Here is a 17,430-nt window from a genome sequence, read left to right as displayed (position 1 = left end):
GAAAAAAAAAATATAGACCACTGATAGAAGTCGTTCTCATATTATGATTCGCTGGTATTGTAAGCAGGAGGCAGCCTATCAAACTTGATCCAAAAGCTGCCACGCCTTGGGGCTTTTGGTGTCAAAGTCTAGCTCTGGTTGGGCTCCGGGCGCCCTCATGTTCGAATCCGGGACCCCGGCAGACCCTAAGCAGCTCGCTAGGGGGGCCGAAGGGGGGAACGTTGCTGTTTCTCTCAGAGTTGGGTGGCGTGCAGATGTAATGCGGCGGTATTGATGAGGAACAGGCGCAGGCGATTTGCCCAAATTGCGGGGGTATTTCTCCGTAACGCTGGTTACATTTCTCCGTAACAGACACCTTAGTTGACGCAATGGTCATCTGCACGAGCACGGGCAACGGATCGGCGGCGGCGGCTAAGATTTGAGGTGCAGCAGCCCATCGGCACCATCGGTGGCCCGCAACTGACAAGCAACAAGCTCCTCCTCCTCTGCGCTCCTCCACCAGCACCACCACCACAAGCGCCTTGTCCGTGTCTGACCCATCCATCTCTTTTTGTCCCTTCTTCCTCCCTGGTCTTTTTCCATCTCTTCCCATCAAATTCATTTTATCCCACAACTCCAAACAACGCAACCCGCATGATCGCGCATTGGAACTCAATCCCTGTCGCCGATTTCGCGATCCACACAACCGCCAATACGGGGCGTTTCCTTTCCATACGGGCTCCCAGCGCCCATTCCACTTCGAAACTCTACCGTCCTTTCCTCTTCGGCAAAGCGAAATCCACGCCATTTCTGCCACGTACTACGCGACCGATGATTCACTTTTTCTCACATTTGTCTTAACCTCGTACTCGTGGACTACCATCGAAGTGTTGAGAGCGCGAAATCCTGACGACGTGTGTGATTTTAATTCACGAAATTGGCCTCAAGGAGCCGAAGAAGGCCGTTACACTTCACTCTGCAGCCATCCGGTTGTCTTGATCTCCGAAGTGTGGAACGCCGCAGGTGCGCTTGAGCAGTGCGTGACCGTGTGGTTGTGGCTTCCAGGCTGGGGCGGCGGATTTTCTTTTGACAACACGAACTTCATTTCGAAGAGAGAACACTGGCACGAAACGTTAGCGTGCAAAAGCGAGGCCCAGGCATTGTCGAGACAGGATTATCTCAGCCCTTCGAAAAGCCACGCTAAGAGACGCCAAACCCACCTTGACAGAAAACCTGCATCGATAGGAAAAGGTCCGACTTGGGCTGGCCAGATCTAGGGATCCAAGGAGCTTCGAGTCACGTGATGTGTCCCCCCTCAAGCGAACCGACTCTGGGCCAGTAGAATTCACCATTTGAGGGCCTGTGGGGTATGTCGTCTTCAAGATATCCTCCTCCAGCAAGAGATCGCTCTCCACCTCGGTTCGAACGCAGACCATCCACCAACTACACACCTGCGAGCTCTTCATACAGAGGCCAAACAGAGCCCGGCTTGCCACCGGCGCAGAGAGACCCTCCTCGAGGTCCCAAAGCCGATTTCCGAGGCGGGGGCGGTTTTCCATTTACTGCGACCACGCGTGGCAGAGGAGGAGGATTTGCTCCTCGGCCCAACGATAACTGGGAGAGAGACCGTGAACGAGACCGCGAACGAGATCGTGAACGAGATACCCGGCCGCCTCCACAGTCTTACCGTGGTCGAGAAGATGATCGCGCCGAATGGCCTCGTCGTGATCGCGACTTCGCAGCTGCCGATCGGACGGTCCCAACAGCGAGAGATACTCGAGCTTATGTGGGCAGAGAGCGCTCAGCCTCTCCAATTCGACCCAGAAGGGACTCACGCGAATCGATTCCCTCAACCTTTGCTCGTCCCGCAGAATCTGCATCGTCATACTACCCTTCCGCAGGGCGCGGGGGTCTTGGCCGCGGCAGGGGAAGAGGGGATTGGGAGCGAGGCAGAGGCCGGAGTTCTTTCGTGAGCGAGCGTGAGCGGGATCTCTTCCATCCACGAAGCCGTTCGAGGGAGAGCTGGCGCGACCGCGAATTCGACCGAGGCCGACCACCTCCGGGTGACGCTGACCGCCCCGATAGGTACGAACGTCGCGATTATGAACGTAGCCGAGAGCGCGAAGCCAGACCTAGGGACTCACGGGAGCACGACGTATGGCCGAGAGATCAATCGCCTGCTAGAATATCCGCTGCGAATCCGGCCGCTGCTGTTGCCACCCCATCTGCCGCTGTCAATGACCGACCCGGAAAGCCCGACTTTGACCCAGGTAGACGACCATCCGTTGTGGCTACCCCAAGCAGCGCTCTCCGCGAAACTCGGCGTGATGGTGAAGGAGCAGATTATTTTGGAAGTTCGAGGTTGGACACCTCTCGTCGTGATGCACCTCAGCCCCCGCAACAATCCCCAAACCCCATTGGCCTCGACTATGGCCCTCCGCCGTCCTTACCTTCCGTCGCGACACCTGCGGCGGAAAAGACGCCCATGGCCAAGGGGCAGCCTATCAAGAGTGAACAAGTAACCCCTTCGCCAGCTACTTTTCAACCGCCTAGTGGGCCAAAAGCTAGCAGGACAGCTCCCGCGGCAGGTCTCAGTCAGTCCGTGAAAACGCCTCAACATCAAGAAATGTGGGCTCGCACCGAGCCTGCGTCGCGCCCCGTCCGCCCCGGTCTGACTCCAAGTGCAAGCAACTTATCGATGGAAGGAAGCGCAAAGAAAGATGAGCTGCCCATCGAATCTAAACCCCCCGCAGCCCCTGCAGCTGACCGTTCCATGCCTCCAAATGTGCCTTCTGGCCCGAGACTGGGCAACACAACTTCCTATAACAAGCATAGACTATCTTCAAGTGAGCCGGCCGGCTCTGGACCACCTCCTATGGCACCAAGGGAGCCCTCAAAACCTTCCGTACTGGACAATCGGTCTCCAGCAATACCAACAGGGCCTCGAAGCGACCGCGAAGGAACAAGGACAGGGCCAGGGACCGCCTCGAAGATATGGGTCTCTCCAGACTACAAATCTAAGCCGTCTATTATGAACGCAATGAACAAGCAATTCCAGCCTGAAGCCAGGGACAGAGGACTCATACCGACGGGCCCCAGGCAGCAGAATGCGTTCACTGCGCACCCAGAAAAGACTCGAGTGCTTCACACGTCTGCAGGTTCTCCTCCATCCGCGCCATCCGGGCCCAAGGCGTTGATAGCAACAAGCCCGAAAATCCAAGATGCCAAAATGACCCTTCTGCCTCCCAGGAACCGCGCCGACGGGCCCCAACACCAGGAAGATGTGGTGATGTCGGTTCCGGCATCCAGTGAGGATGAAGACGAAGCTGAGGATGACTCTTTCGATGAAGAGTACTTTGCTGAATCTGAAGAGAGGCACAAGCAGGAGATGGAACTACTTGAAGCCAAGAAACCACCGTCTTTACTGCAAGACACGGTAGCAGTGGCCCTCCTGGTGAAGCTGCAATTTCTCCACATGATAGCTCAAGACTCTATGCCCAGACATGTTCCCACACCCGTCGAAGTCACAAAGGAGGAGACACCTGTTGCTGTTACTATTCCAACCGGGTTGCCATCCCCAAAACAAGCCTCTGAAGAGACCGAGCCTAAGGAGGAAATATCGGAAGTGGAACCACCGTATCCCAAAGGACGACCTCTCAAACAGCCGCCAGTGAACCCGATACCCACACCTCCTATCGAAGATTTGCCATATCTGAAGTCGGGACCAATAGAGCCAGTCGTCTTTGAAGAATCAGACAACGAAGTGGAACACGAAGCAGTTTCAATTCTTCTACAACAGGAATTCGAGCGTAATGCCTGGGACTGGAGATCTGAGCTTGAAGAAATGCATGCAGAGTTCAAGGCCAGATATCCTCTGTGGAAACAGAAGATCCATCAACTCGAACAAGAAAGGCGTGAATTACAGGCCAGTCCTGCACCCGCCTCCCCTGCGCCGTCAGCGGCGCCTTCGGTCACACCTTCATTAACCCACGAACGTACCAGAGGCGCGCGGAATACGACAGAAGCCGACTTGCAAGCCGCGATCTTGATGTCTCAGCAGTCCCTCAAAGAAGAGGAAGAGCGGCGCGAGAGAGAGGCAGCATCCAGCTCTAAGCCCAACTACGACACGGAGGCAGTAGTACCACCAATGTTGAAACCCGCGGAAATTGAAATATCCCAATTTGAAGAGACAAACCATCTTATCCCAAACGAATTGGCACTGCATGCGTTTGCCTATGTCCCACCCGTGGACGACTTTACGGAGGAGGAACAAACCTTGTTCATCGCTGCTTATTGTCAAAATCCCAAGAAATGGGGCAAGATTGCAGAGTCTCTGCCAGGCAGAACATATCAAGAGTGCATCGTTCACTACTACCTGACCAAGGTACAGGCTAACTACAAAGACCTCTGGAGACGATCGCAGCCTAGGAAGCGCGGTCGGCGAGGGGCTGCCACCAAACCTCGTTCCACAGCTCTCATGTCCGAGCTGCTCAATGGCGACGATGCAGAAGCGACGCCTGTGGCTGTTACGGACAGTGGAAGGCCGAGACGGGCAGCGGCACCGACATTTGGAGATGCTCCGAGTGAAGCCGACTCTTCGACACCTGTCCCACAGTCGAAGAAGCTTACAGCTGCTTTGAAAGACGGTAATTCAGACGGTAGTGGGGCCAAGACGTCCAGAGGCCGCAAGGCTGGGGCTGCCACAAAGGTGCGAAGGACCAAGGCACAAATCCAGGCAGAGCAGCTACAAGCTACACCTTTGGCTGCCGCTGAAGGCTCCCCTACCAAGCCGGTAACCGCTGCTAAGCCTGAAAGAGGGCGACCGCTTGTTCGTGCTGAAAATGTGCCCATCATGCCCGATCCTACTCCTCCCATTCCACCGGTGCAGCGACCGGTAGAAGCGCCATTACAGCCCTATCCTACATGCGATGTCCCGGTCGGCACTTCGGCAGCTTCAGCGTCGAATGCATCATCACAAGTGACAAGTTATTGGTCAGTTCCCGAACAGCACAAGTTTCCGGAACTCCTATCGTACTTTGGTCGAGATTTCACAGCAATTGCAGACTTCATGAAGACCAAGAGCGTGCAAATGGTGAGTGCAATGATACGTCGTTCCGGCTTCTGGCTAATTAGATATAGATCAAGAACTACTATTCTCGCCAAATCAATGAGGGTAAGGATGAGTTCGAAAAGCGCGCCCTGATGGGGGAGCAGATGCGCCTCACTGGGAAAGTCGCAATTCCGCCTCCAAGTCCGATCGTGCCTCCAAAACGTCGATACGACACAGCGTTGGCCCCTATCACTCGTCCAGCTACTCATAGTGAGCAGAACGTAATGGATGGTGAGCCCGCAGTTGCAGCAATCAAACAGAGCGTTATTGAGGACTTCCCACGAAACATTCTCGAAAGGGTAGCCTCTGGGGATATTGCTGCTCAGCCTCGTCCAGTCGTGCGCGAAACAATTCGAGAGGCACCTCTGTCTGTTCCTCTTCCGCTAAAAACCGAGGAGCTTCCAAGATTGCCCAATGAGCGTGCCTCCCTCTTCAGCCATAAACCATTGCATGGCCCCAAAGCTGGTGTCTTCCAGGACGATGTCGGCTTTCAGCCTGCCCGTCAAAATCTCAGGGCACCTCTTCAGGAGCGGTCGCCACAAATACTCTCGCAGAGGCTTCCAGATATGTCTCGCCCTGAATTAAGTCAACAAACCCCAATGTCTGCAACCGGCCCAAGCCCGTTGGGCCCGCGAGAGCCTCTCATCCCGACGCAGCAACGGCCTCCGGCTCCTCCGGCTGCTCCTGTTCAAGCAATTCAAGCTCATGTTGAAAAGTACAGCCAGCCAAGTGCCCTGCATCCCAGCCATAGCCGTAACAGCAGCTCGGCAGCTCCGAGTCATCAACCCTTGGAGACGCCTCACGACATGACTGCTTTACGCCGTCTGGACACTCAACGTTCGCTGTACCGAACCGGACCCACTGGATCTCCAGCATTGACACCAGTACCAATAACTGCCTCTCAACCACCCCGAAGTGAGATTTCTCAGCCTGCTCCAGCACCTCCTGCAGAGCCTCCGAAGGCCCCCGCCAAACGATCGAATGTGTTCGGTCTTCTTAATGATGATCCAGAGCCACCGCCAAAACGGCCATCTCTGGAGCCATCGAAACGAACATCAATTCTTTCTCCACAAATCACCCCTCTGCCTTCAGGGCAAAACCTACTGCAGCAACCGCGAAGCCAGCATCACCCTGAAGATTCACTTCTAAATAGAGCAGCGAGAGGCCCATATATTCCTGGTAGCAGTAACATTCACTCGGTAGGTGGCGGGCAGCAATCATCAGGTGATTATCCAAGCTCATATGCTGCCACGCCGGCCACCGGCCCCAGCAACGAAGCATGGATGGATCGCTTTGATCCACGGCCTCAAGGAGCCCCCAGCGACCAGCGAAGTCACCATCACTCACCCGCCCCGAGTCCTTATTCTGTGATTCCGCCGACTTCACAGCAGAGTAGTATTCCACCGCTTCATTCGTTGCGAGTGGACACACCTCGAGCTCCGGAACGACCTGGAATTGATCACCGACGGACGCTGCTGGGCCAGATCAATCAAATACCACATGTGCCCTCCCCTCCTCCTCAACAACCGACACAGCCTGTGCCACAACTACGATCAGCCTCAACTTCGTCGCACCATTCGCGGGCGCCTTCTGCGGGATACTCTGCTTCGCAGCCGACCAGTCAATCGTCTTCTTTGGGTCATTCGACGGTGCCGCAAAATCATTCTCACTCAGCGAGCTCTACTCCAGTCTCGAGTCTCCACCACCGGCCTCAGTCATCCCTGGATTTTCCAACTCGACTGACCATCCAACAGCATATGGCTCAACAAAACCAGCAGAAACAACAGGAGCAGCAACGTGAGCATGAAAGACAAATACAACGTCATCGGGAGCTAGAAGCGGCACAACAGCGTGAACGGGAACGTGAGCGAGAGCAGCAGCAACAACAACAACAACCACAGGCTCAGCAGCAGCAACAACAACAGCAACAATCACGTCGGGACTTTTACGGTATCGAGCACCATGCAACTCCTCCGACGTCTCGTTCCAACCAGTTAGGGGCGGCAGCAAATCAAAGCCACATGACATTCGCTCCGCGTGAAATTCCACGAACCTATACACCTCCTCACACACACGGTAATTCTCACGCTCATGCTCACTCGCCGTTTCCGGGTCCCAGTCGTGGTCCCGGCGGCATGGGAACGCCTCATCCTCTTCAGCATCCGCATCCACATTCGCACCAGCATCACCAACACCAACATCAACACCAACATCAACATCAGCATCAGCACCAGCATCAACACCAGCACCAAGCGAGCCCGCTTCCACATCTCCAGCCGCAAGGGCCTGGTCAACCGCCGCCTCATCTGCATCACCCTCACCCTTCTCAACCGCAAATACTGCTCCCTGGATCGTCGGGGCATTTTCGAGCAATGAGCCAAGGAGAACCGAGACGTGATGAGAGAAGGTGATCCGAGTTGACTGGAAACCAAGTGTTGCGCTGTGTCTAGAGATGAAGTAACCGATGCCATGGTGTCTTTCCTTGGGCATGGGGGCAGAATCTGTGTCTATCAATTTCCTCCTGTCTCTTCCTTTTCTATGTTGTGTACATGTATGAGTGGATTGGGATAGTTGTAGGACTAGAAATCATGGTCATGAGAATCTGCGAACAAGAGGACTGGCAATTGTCACGGTATGGTTTTTACTCGGACGGCGATGGGGGAGGATGCGTTCACAGCCACGCATCTAGGACTCAGTTAGGAGTTGTGACAAGCGCGAGGTTTCAATTGTGGTTCGGAGGGAGCCGTGTACTCTTACCAAGGTGAATAGGACATGGATAGGAGTAGCGAGGTACCTGGCCTGCCTACCAGGACATAGGCCCATCAAGCAGAAGATTGGCTGTTGCCTGAACATTTCATGTCGAAAGGAATTGACTGCACCGCCACAAGTTGAGGCAATTGAGGCACAGAGGATGCGGATACGTCACGCCTGGTAGCCCCCCAGATCAGCCAACGTTCCCGCCGTCACCCCCCAAACGGTGATCAGCGAGAGAAACTCCTCCCACAGTCGATTGTCTCGCGCCCGAGTCTCGCTCTGGTCCAACAGGGCTTACGCGGTCCTTCGCTTGTGAAATGCCACTCCTCAACCCTCGCTGAACATCGACGTGAACCTCACTATATCAGTGTGCCCCCCTCCCTGTCGGCCGCTCAAGGAAGTCCTCTGATCTGATTATCCTCTTCTCATCCGATCTGATGCGGCAACACCTCTCACTCTGCCTCGAACACCACCCGCCGCGGCTGCTTGGGCCATGTGAACCTTAGGCAACCACGATTCCAAAATCATCGAATTCCTGTCAAACGCGGTCTCTCTCCGAATCCATCGCTCGGAGAATCACAATGACACGTAAAACCTCTCTGCCTTATCCCACCAGTCCCCCACCTCAGCCTCCATCGTCGAGCTATAACCTTGAATCACAATCCAGTCTGGTGCCGGACTCGGCCGATCTTCCTCCCTTACCTTCCTCCTCGCGAAAGAGTCCGATTGTCGCAGGCACTCCAAGTTTCCAGGATGCAGAGAATCCATGGTGCGATCTGCCCACGAAAGACCGCCCATCCGATCGACCGCTGCCAGATGTTCTCCGACCGGGGCAACTTCGCCCATCAGCCGGGACTAGTAACAATTCACAGAGTCATGCTCTTTCGAATATTCCCCAGGTTCTAAGAGCAGGTCGTTCGCAGGAAGATACCCCTAGGTCGTCGTTGGATAGTCAACGCTCCAAGGATTTCTGGGAAGATTCAGATGAGGGAGAAGACGGGCGAGGCAAGAGCCCAAAAAGGGGACAAATTGCACTTCCAGATCACGATTTACATGCAGACCCATGGGTTGACGTAGAACCGCCAGAGCAGTCTGCTGGGATCAAGAGGAAACCGGTGGAGTGGGGGTTGTCGACCGTACAATCAAGACCCGACGTTCCGACCACTTCAACTTTTGCTTCAAATAATCCTTTCAGACGCCCTTCGGACTATGCCCCAGGAGATGACCGATTGGAAGTCTCAGATCAGGATCAGGGTGCGCCTGAGTTAGCAGCCAAGGGCAAAGAATTGGACCGAGGGCACGGCGTACCTCCCACTGGCCATTTTCAAGGCCTGAGCCTCAAAGGTGGCACGATATCGGGCATATCATCCTATAACACCAAGCAGGACACGCAGATACCGGCGGTCCCATGGGTAAATGACCATCAGATGGGACAGCCTCCCATGCCCCAAGCTCCTCCACCACCTCCGCCGACAGAAGCTCCTCAGTCACCTTTCGGTAAACAGCCACCACTCATTCCAGTGTCTCCGCATCATGAGTCAATCGAGAACCCTTGGGCTTCTAATGCCAATCTTGCACCGCCCACCCCATCCCCGATTCCCTTCTCTCCTTCACAAAAACAAGTGTCGAATTATAACAACGATCTGTTGGACCGTGGACAACAGAGCGGAGTTGTGTCACTTAAAGATGAACTAGAAACACTCCCAGATGCTGCCCACGCAGGCACTGCGGCATATGATGAACCTTCGTTGTTAGAAGACGATGAGACTCGGCCTCCCCTTCCTGTCAGGCCGGCACGTCGTGCGGACACTGAGTACTTCGATCCTCCCGAAGGCCCACCTCCACCCAAGCCACTCCGGCCGACGATACGCACGACCATTCCATCAGATGAAGATGTTGCCAAGATGATAGAGCAAAGAAACGAAACATATCAGATCAAGCATTTCAATTGGTTTGACCATAGCTCCCGGAAACTGAGAAGATCTTCTATGTTAACCCAGAATAAGAACGGTCCATGTCCTCTTCTCGCCCTGGTCAATGCTTTGATCTTAGGCGTGAAACACGAGTCTCAGGCGGCACTAGACGAAGCTCTCCGGACGCGTGAGCAGGTGTCACTGGGTCTCATCATCGAGACATTGATGGATGAACTTCTGTCGCGAGGGTTTGATGCGGTGGGAGAAGTCATGCCCGATGTGGATGAACTGAACTATTTCTTGATGCGGTTGCGGACAGGGATGAATGCCAATCCCAGATTCGTGCCGCCTTCGTCGCCGGCGCCCAATTTGATGGACGCCGATGACTCCATACTGAATATCCCTCAACAGGAACGAGCGAAACAAAGACTAGGAACGTTTGAGGCTACAACCGACATGAAACTCTACGGGGCTTTCCAAGTCCCCCTAGTCCACGGTTGGCTTCCCGAGTCGGGATCTGAAGCCGCAAAGGCGTTTGCACGATCTGCCCAAACTTACGAAGATGCACAGGCGCTACAATTTGGTGAGGAGGAATTGGAATACAAACTCATGAACCAAGGTTTAACGACAACCGAGCAAAACATGTGGGAGGATATCAACGCGATCAAAAATTTCCTCAAGACATACCCTACCCAACTCACTCCTTCTGGTCTCGAAGCTGTTCAAGGCTCGATCCCATCTGGCTCCTTTGCCATTATGTTCCGCAACGATCACTTCAGCACGATCTACAAGCACCCTGAAAGTGGTCAACTTTTCACCTTGATCACGGATGCTGGGTATGCTGACCGTGATGAGATCATTTGGGAAAGCCTAGTCGACATCAGCGGCAAACATAACGAATTCTTCTCGGGTGACTTTATGCCCGTGAGCCACCACAATGTCGGAGACGAGTCATCGACTCATCCAGCTGCTCGACGGTCGTCGCAGCTTTTGACCGTCAACAATGTTCCGACAACAACACCACTATCTCCGCAAGAACAGCAGGAACAACACGATGCGGACTTTGCAATGGCACTGCAGCTGCAAGAGGAAGAGGAACAACGCCAACGCGCGGACCGAAATAGGCGGCACAGCAGCAACACAGGCGCCGGCAGCACGCAACAGAGAAGATCACAATCAGGGAATATCCCGATACCTCTTCGTTCCACACAGCCACCCGAAGTGCGACCACCGATCCCACCCCGCGTCTCCCACGCGCCAAATCCAGGCGTCCATCGCCCTTCGGACGCCCTGGTGGAAGATGCACCTCCTGCCTACGAGGAAGCAGCAAAAGGCAGACCATACATTCCACCGCTGGGCAGCCCTCTACACCCCTCGGCAGAACCGTCTCCTATGAACTCCAACACGCAGCTGACAGGTACGATCAGTAATATCAGCACCCACTCGGCCTCAGGGGCGGTTGACACACCTTATCATCCGCCAGGACCAAATGCGGGCAGGAGGGATCCAAGGCGGAGGATGAGTGCATACAATGAGATGTCTCAGTATTATACCAATTCGCCGCAAAGGTTGCAACCGCAGCAAGGAGTGTCAGGTCCATCTGGGAGGGGCGGAAGGCACGGACAGGATCGTGATTGCACTGTTATGTGAAGCAGGGAGAGCTTTTGACGGTAAAAGCTAGAGAGCTACGGACGTGGTAAAGGATTATCGTATCGGTTGAGGGCGGCAGACGACACGCGAACAAGACAACGGCAGATGAAATGCTTTGGACCTAGGGGACTCGATAAGATACGGATTAATGAAAGAGTGTATCCCACCCAAGGCAATTTGGCATCTCATTTCCCGTGATCTCGGCAGATTCCTATGCAGCTCTGGCGTCAAAGTATGTGATAATGAACTGGCGGCCGCTGTTTGGGATACACCCAACACACTCCGTTCGACGGGAAGGGATCGCTGTTCCCAGAGGCATGCATACCTTAGTTTGCGTTTGAAGTTTGTCCCAGGCCCAAGTAAGAACATATGTCACTTGGCGCAAGGGCAGACGCCTCACAAGACTGTGGGATTCAGGTCATTGCCCGTCAAGGTCCTCCTGGCTTATATTGCCTCGCTGCGCCAAACTTTGCTCCTCGCGGGTGCCCTGTTACTAATGACTCAACTTACCAAGTGAAACCGGGTATTAAACTCTCTCCATTCTCCTCGTATCCTCCTCGCCTCTTCTCACTTCCTCGCTTTTACCTGATCGACCGTACGGAAGCCCAAAGCAACATGGCCCCCACCAGGTTTTCCGCCGACCTACGAAACATCGGACGAGGCACCTGCGGCAGCGTGTTCGAGATCCCAGAAACTGCCTATGCCGTCAAGAAAGGTGCTGATGCGGATGCTATATGGAACGACTTCAACTTGACAAACTACGCCTACAACAGCTATCTCGCTTGGGCCGGCTTGCTCAAAGAGAGCTTCCCACAGCGTCGTGCGCCACGCGTTCCTATGGCACAGTATTTCGTCGGGCCCGAGGCTGAAGATTTCTGGAATGCCAATCTCACACGGTTCCCCGACGGAGACCGGACGAGAGCTGCGGCTTTCCACGTCGACCGCATTCTTCCTGTGGATAGACCAACGCGTCAGGCTCTTGTCGCCCAGTTCTTCCGGCACGAGGTCCAGCTAGATGTGTTGAACGATCCCTCGAACCACGATTGTCTCATTCGCGTCTATTTGGGCAAGAACAACCCGAACGAGAAACCCTACGATACGACCGACACACTGCGGAATTTTCCACTCTACCTTGACCAGGCGAAGACAATGGCGCTCGATATCGACGGTTATGCAGAGGAGATGGCATTAGGACTCGCGATTCTACACTGGCAAGCACAAATTGATGCACAAGACACCGAGTTTGTTATAGGCCGGCCGGCGAGCAAGATATTTGGGACCGTGGACCATGGATCTATCAGGCGTCCAATATCCACCACAGACGACTCCACGCTACGAGAACCCCAGCTGTGGATGCTGGACTACGACAAATGCTCCAGGGTCGATCTAGATTCGAAGGATACATTGTCACAGGTGGCCACGAAATACCTTGTCGCAGTCACCGGAAACGATCCTTACTACCCACATCCTCGTCTCGATCCCGACCTGTGGCGGCATTTCCGCAAAACCTACCTCCGAGCCAGCGAAATCATCATCAGAACCCGGCCACGCTTGAAAGGGTCTGTGGCAAAGCTCCCGGCGATGCTGATAGAGCAGTGGGAGCAATGGGGGGATGAGGACATCGAAGCAGAGGAGTTCGACCCATTTGAGAGGAATTCTGGAGACGAGAAAGTGGAAAATGAGTCAGAGGCGAATGATACTGAGGGGGAAGAGGACGATTCTGAGAAGGACGATGATCCAGACGACACTTCAGAAGGCGAGGAATGAGGACGTGGATTGTGTGGCTTGAAGACGACAGCCAATCAGATGGACGGCAACCCGAACTCACGAATCGGGAATGATATTGTGGGGTATACGATTGGTGGAGCCTTGCGTGTCCAACGCCCACCCTGATATCCTGCCTTGCATGTTGGTACGACCTCTCCTCTGTTTGTGGGACTGCAATGGCTGCAAGCTTCATTTCCAGAGCCACTTTGATCGAATATCAGGCCATTAGAGGGTAGCTGGATTGCATGGGTGCCTGAGACAAAGCATCCTAGGAAATGCTATAAGAGAGCACGATTCCTCCTAACAGTCGAGTCAACCTCCTGTGTTTCCTTTCCCAAGTCTTCTGCATCTGATTTGGACTGACGGCCCGAGCCCTCTTCTTTCTTGCTCCTATTCTCCGTCCAAAGCCACCAAGCCCCTTTCATTCCATCATGACAACTGCTACTACTCACGCTGACTTCGGCTCCACCACAGACGGCCTGACTGTCGCCGCTGCCTTCCCCCCGGCGATCAAAGACCGCACGATCCTGATCACCGGCGTCAACAAGAAAGGCATCGGCTATGCTACGGCCGAAGCCTTTGCGTCTCAATCTCCACGGTGCCTGATCCTTGCGGGCCGCTCCGTGTCGAAACTACAAGAATGCTTAGACGCTCTGAAATCCGCCTATCCAAATGTCGAGTACCGTAGCCTGCAAGTGGATCTGTCTTCCCAAAAGTCCGTCCGCGCCGCGGCGGCCGAAGTGATGGGTTGGGCGGATGTGCCCTCGATTGACATTGTGATCAACAACGCCGGGATCATGAACATCCCCACGCGCACCATCACCGAGGACGGCGTGGAGATCACCATGGCGACGAACCACGTGGGCCACTTCCTGCTCACCAGCCTGGTCATGCCCAAGATCATTACTGCCGCAAAGTCATCAACCAAAAAGGGGGCGGTGCGGATCGTCAATCTGGCCAGCATGGGCATCTACGTCGGCGGGGTCCCCTTCAGCGACATGAAGTACGAAAAGCCCGTGGCGGAGCTGCCCGCCGACGAGAAGCCCAACATCGCCATGATGCAGGCCTACAACCTCCCCGTGGACGAGAGCATGGCCTACATCCCCACGGCGGCGTACGGGGCCAGCAAGACCGCGGCGGTGCTCTTCAGCGTGGGGCTCAACGACAGGCTGTACGAGAGCCACGGGATCCTCAGTCTCGCCGTCAACCCGGGCGAGATCCAGACCGAGCTGGCCCGGAACACGGACCCGGTCATGTTGGAGACCATGCTCGGCGCGGCCAAGGCCAGGGGCATGGTGTGGAAGACGCAGCAGCAGGGGTGCAGCACGAGTCTTGTGGCGGCCGTGGACGACAAGTTGGGTCGTCCCTCCGATGACGGCAACGGCGCGTTTCTGGGCGACTGTCAGATCAAGCCTACTCCGGCGTACGCGGTCAAGAGGGAGTACGCGGCGAAGTTGTGGGAGGTGAGCGAGCAGATGACGGGGGAGAAGTTTGCCTGGTAACTAGCTATTTAGCCTCTCTCCAGCGGGGCCTGAAATAGCACTGACCCAATGATTCCGCCGTAGTTGTCATCTATGCATTCGAGAATAGATTTAGATGCAACGCCCACAAGAAACAGCACTTGACCCACGCACAGATGGCGTTCAATAAGGAGAAAGCCCTCCTGGTTGGATGCCAGAGGACCATGGAACCGTCGGTTCAGCCTTGTCGGAGAAGCTGATGGTGATTGGCTCGACTGCTTCCGCTATCGGAGCGGAGAAATTGCCGGACTGCACCGCAGCCACCTCCAATGCGGGGGTTTAGACATTTGTTCCACGGCCATGGACATAGCATACCACCAGTATATTAGCCAAGGATAACAACACTCGAGGTTTGGGGAAGTCTTTGCCAAAGCCTCTGAGCTCTTCGTGCGCTTTTCTTCTTTTTTCTTGCCATCTCGGGCTATTACGTTTCTGGAGAGAGAGAGAGAGAGAGAGAGAGAGATTTCGTTTTAGGAACCTTACCTAGATATCCTCAGTCCATTGTTCTCCGCCGTGCGCAGAACAGGCACTCGGTCCAATATCCTGGTAGAAATCACCAAGCCGCCTCGAATAAGTTGCAAGAAAAGATCTCAGACGCCGTGGTTGCGAATAGGCACCATAGCCGTTTTTCAGGAGGAGAGGATTCGAGCCTCAGCCCTTGACTGCTCTCCATTTCTACCGCACCGGGTTTCAAACGCGCTTCCGCTACTCTAAACCAGTTACATCAACCATGGCTGCCCCGGTCCTCGAGTCCAGCGCCTCAAACCCCTCGACCGCCTCTCCACAGACATTCCGCATCCTCGTCCTCCCCGGCGACCATGTCGGGCCCGAAGTCATGGACGAGGCACTGCGCGTGCTGGACACGGTCGAAATCACCTCCCAGGGCCGGCTCAAGTTCGAGTTCAACCACCAGATCTGCGGCGGATGCAGTATCGACAAGCACGGCACGCCCATCACGGACGAGGTGCTGAGGATCGCAAAGGAAGAGAGTGACGCCGTGTTGTTTGGGAGTGTGGGCGGACCGAAATGGTAGGTACTGTTATTTTTTTTTTTCCTTTCTCCCATCTTTTTCTCCTTGTACGACGAGAGTACCAGCAGGTGCATTATTATTATGATCTTCTTGGGACAAATTTGCGCTTGAGAGCCTGTCTCCTTACACTGAAACGCCCGTCTAGGGGAACTACCTATCCGAACCCAGAGTCTGGCCTCCTCCGCCTGCGCCAACACCTGGACGCATTCGCCAACATCCGCCCGTGCACGTTCTACTCCCGCTCCCTGATCCCGCTTTCGCCCTTGAAACCCTCCATCGCCGAGGGCACGAACTTCATCCTGCTCCGCGAGAACTGCGGCGGCGCGTATTTCGGCCCCAAGGTCGAAGAGGCCGACTTCGCCAGCGACTCGTGGGCGTACGGGCGGAAGGAGATCGAGCGCTGCGCGCGGGTCGCCGCGGCGCTGGCCACGACCATGGGCAAGGACGGCAAGGGGACGGGGACGTGCCCCGAGGGCCCCGCGACCGTGTGGTCCAGCGACAAGGCCAACGTGCTGGCCTCGGGCCGGCTGTGGCGCAAGGTCACCTCGGAGGTCTTCGCCAACGAGTTCCCCCACGTCGAGCTCAAGCACCAGCTGGCCGACAGCCTGTCGATGCTGATGGTCAAGAACCCGCGCATGTTCAACGGCGTCATCCACACGGACAACACCTTCGGCGACATGCTGTCCGACCAGGCCGGCGGCGTGGTCGGCACGCTGGGCGTGCTGCCCAGCGCCAGCCTCTCGGGCATCCCCGACGGCAAGACGCGGTGCAACGGCATCTACGAGCCCGTGCACGGCTCCGCGCCCGACATCGCGGGCAAGGGCATCGTCAACCCGGTCGCCCAGATCCTCTCGGCGGCCATGATGCTGCGCTACTCGTTCAACCTGGCCGCCGAGGCCGCCGCCATCGAGGCCGCCGTCGAAAAGGTCCTCGACGGCAAGGACCTCGGCGGCCTCGAGATCCGGAGCGGCGACCTGGGCGGCACCGCCTCGACCAAGGAGGTCGGCGACGCCGTGTGCTCGGTTCTCGAGGAGCTCCTGATGGGCAATTCCACCGGGATCCCGGAGAAGGTGAACGGCGACGCTTCCACCATCGGCCCAAACGCTACGGCTGGCCAGACGACGACGACGACCACCATTCCGACACACGCAAAGGACAATAAAAAGTGGGAAGAGAAGTTGGAGAAGGAGGGCGTACCTACAGGTCCGAGGGAGGCATTGGCTCTGTGAGTTTGGTGCTACCAAAAAAGGGGGAATTGTCTAAGAGAGTCACCATCTCATGTTCAGGGATGGGGGCCTCCACCTGGAGTGTGACGCGTTGACTGTGCTACTTTTCAAACTCGACCGTTTCCTTGGTACTCCCTTGGGGGGTGATATTAGACCGCATGGTATTTTTCTGATTCTAGGGTTAGGGTTAGGGTTCGCTTCTTGCACGAGCCTAGACAACTTCCACATTGTTGCTGAAGAAAGCAGCTTGCTCCTGTGTGCTTCTAGTTTTCGGGCGGCCGCACTAGCAAAGAGTGGTGGGCACATAACCTCATCTTATTAAAACACTTGCCGTCATCTGCGGTGCAAAGCTTCCGAGCACCCTTTCAAGACTGCGGTGGTCGTTGGCTTAGCCGACCGAACTCAAATGAATGTAGGTGGTCGCGGTTGGGTTTGTTACGCTGTCTCTGGCCATGCCCGAAATATTCTTTCCTTCCTTCCA

The 17,430-nt window shown here is 55.4% G+C and overlaps 5 protein-coding genes across 5 annotated transcripts; all 5 read left to right on the top strand.

Annotated features, from left to right (window-relative positions):
* Window positions 1-592: 592 nt before the first annotated feature.
* Window positions 593-7,948, top strand: PV07_02172 (uncharacterized protein). Its single transcript, XM_016388764.1, has 2 exons — window positions 593-5,071; window positions 5,119-7,948. Exons 1-2 carry the CDS (start codon window positions 1,349-1,351, stop codon window positions 7,498-7,500), a joined length of 6,105 nt encoding a protein of 2,034 aa, XP_016255692.1. The 5' UTR covers window positions 593-1,348; the 3' UTR covers window positions 7,501-7,948.
* A 120-nt stretch (window positions 7,949-8,068) lies between these two features.
* On the top strand, window positions 8,069-11,774 carry PV07_02171 (uncharacterized protein). Its single transcript, XM_016388763.1, has one exon. It carries the CDS (start codon window positions 8,425-8,427, stop codon window positions 11,404-11,406), a length of 2,982 nt encoding a protein of 993 aa, XP_016255691.1. The 5' UTR covers window positions 8,069-8,424; the 3' UTR covers window positions 11,407-11,774.
* PV07_02170 (uncharacterized protein) lies at window positions 11,755-13,462 on the top strand. Its single transcript, XM_016388762.1, has one exon. It carries the CDS (start codon window positions 11,776-11,778, stop codon window positions 13,171-13,173), a length of 1,398 nt encoding a protein of 465 aa, XP_016255690.1. The 5' UTR covers window positions 11,755-11,775; the 3' UTR covers window positions 13,174-13,462.
* A 7-nt stretch (window positions 13,463-13,469) lies between these two features.
* PV07_02169 (uncharacterized protein) lies at window positions 13,470-14,675 on the top strand (the record flags this gene model as incomplete). The annotated part of the gene is made up of 1 exon (XM_016388761.1): window positions 13,470-14,675. Exon 1 carries the CDS (start codon window positions 13,605-13,607, stop codon window positions 14,673-14,675), a length of 1,071 nt encoding a protein of 356 aa, XP_016255689.1. The 5' UTR covers window positions 13,470-13,604.
* Window positions 14,676-15,032: 357 nt separating this feature from the next.
* Window positions 15,033-17,253, top strand: PV07_02168 (3-isopropylmalate dehydrogenase). The gene is made up of 2 exons (XM_016388760.1): window positions 15,033-15,722; window positions 15,869-17,253. Exons 1-2 carry the CDS (start codon window positions 15,424-15,426, stop codon window positions 16,950-16,952), a joined length of 1,383 nt encoding a protein of 460 aa, XP_016255688.1. The 5' UTR covers window positions 15,033-15,423; the 3' UTR covers window positions 16,953-17,253.
* The last annotated feature ends 177 nt before the right edge of the window (window positions 17,254-17,430 follow it).

The sequence above is a fragment of the Cladophialophora immunda genome (genome assembly GCF_000835495.1).
Source record: "Cladophialophora immunda strain CBS 83496 unplaced genomic scaffold supercont1.1, whole genome shotgun sequence".
Classification (NCBI taxonomy): domain Eukaryota; kingdom Fungi; phylum Ascomycota; class Eurotiomycetes; order Chaetothyriales; family Herpotrichiellaceae; genus Cladophialophora; species Cladophialophora immunda.
Note: the sequence above shows the minus strand (reverse complement) of the source record. Positions and strands in the feature narration are given on the sequence as shown.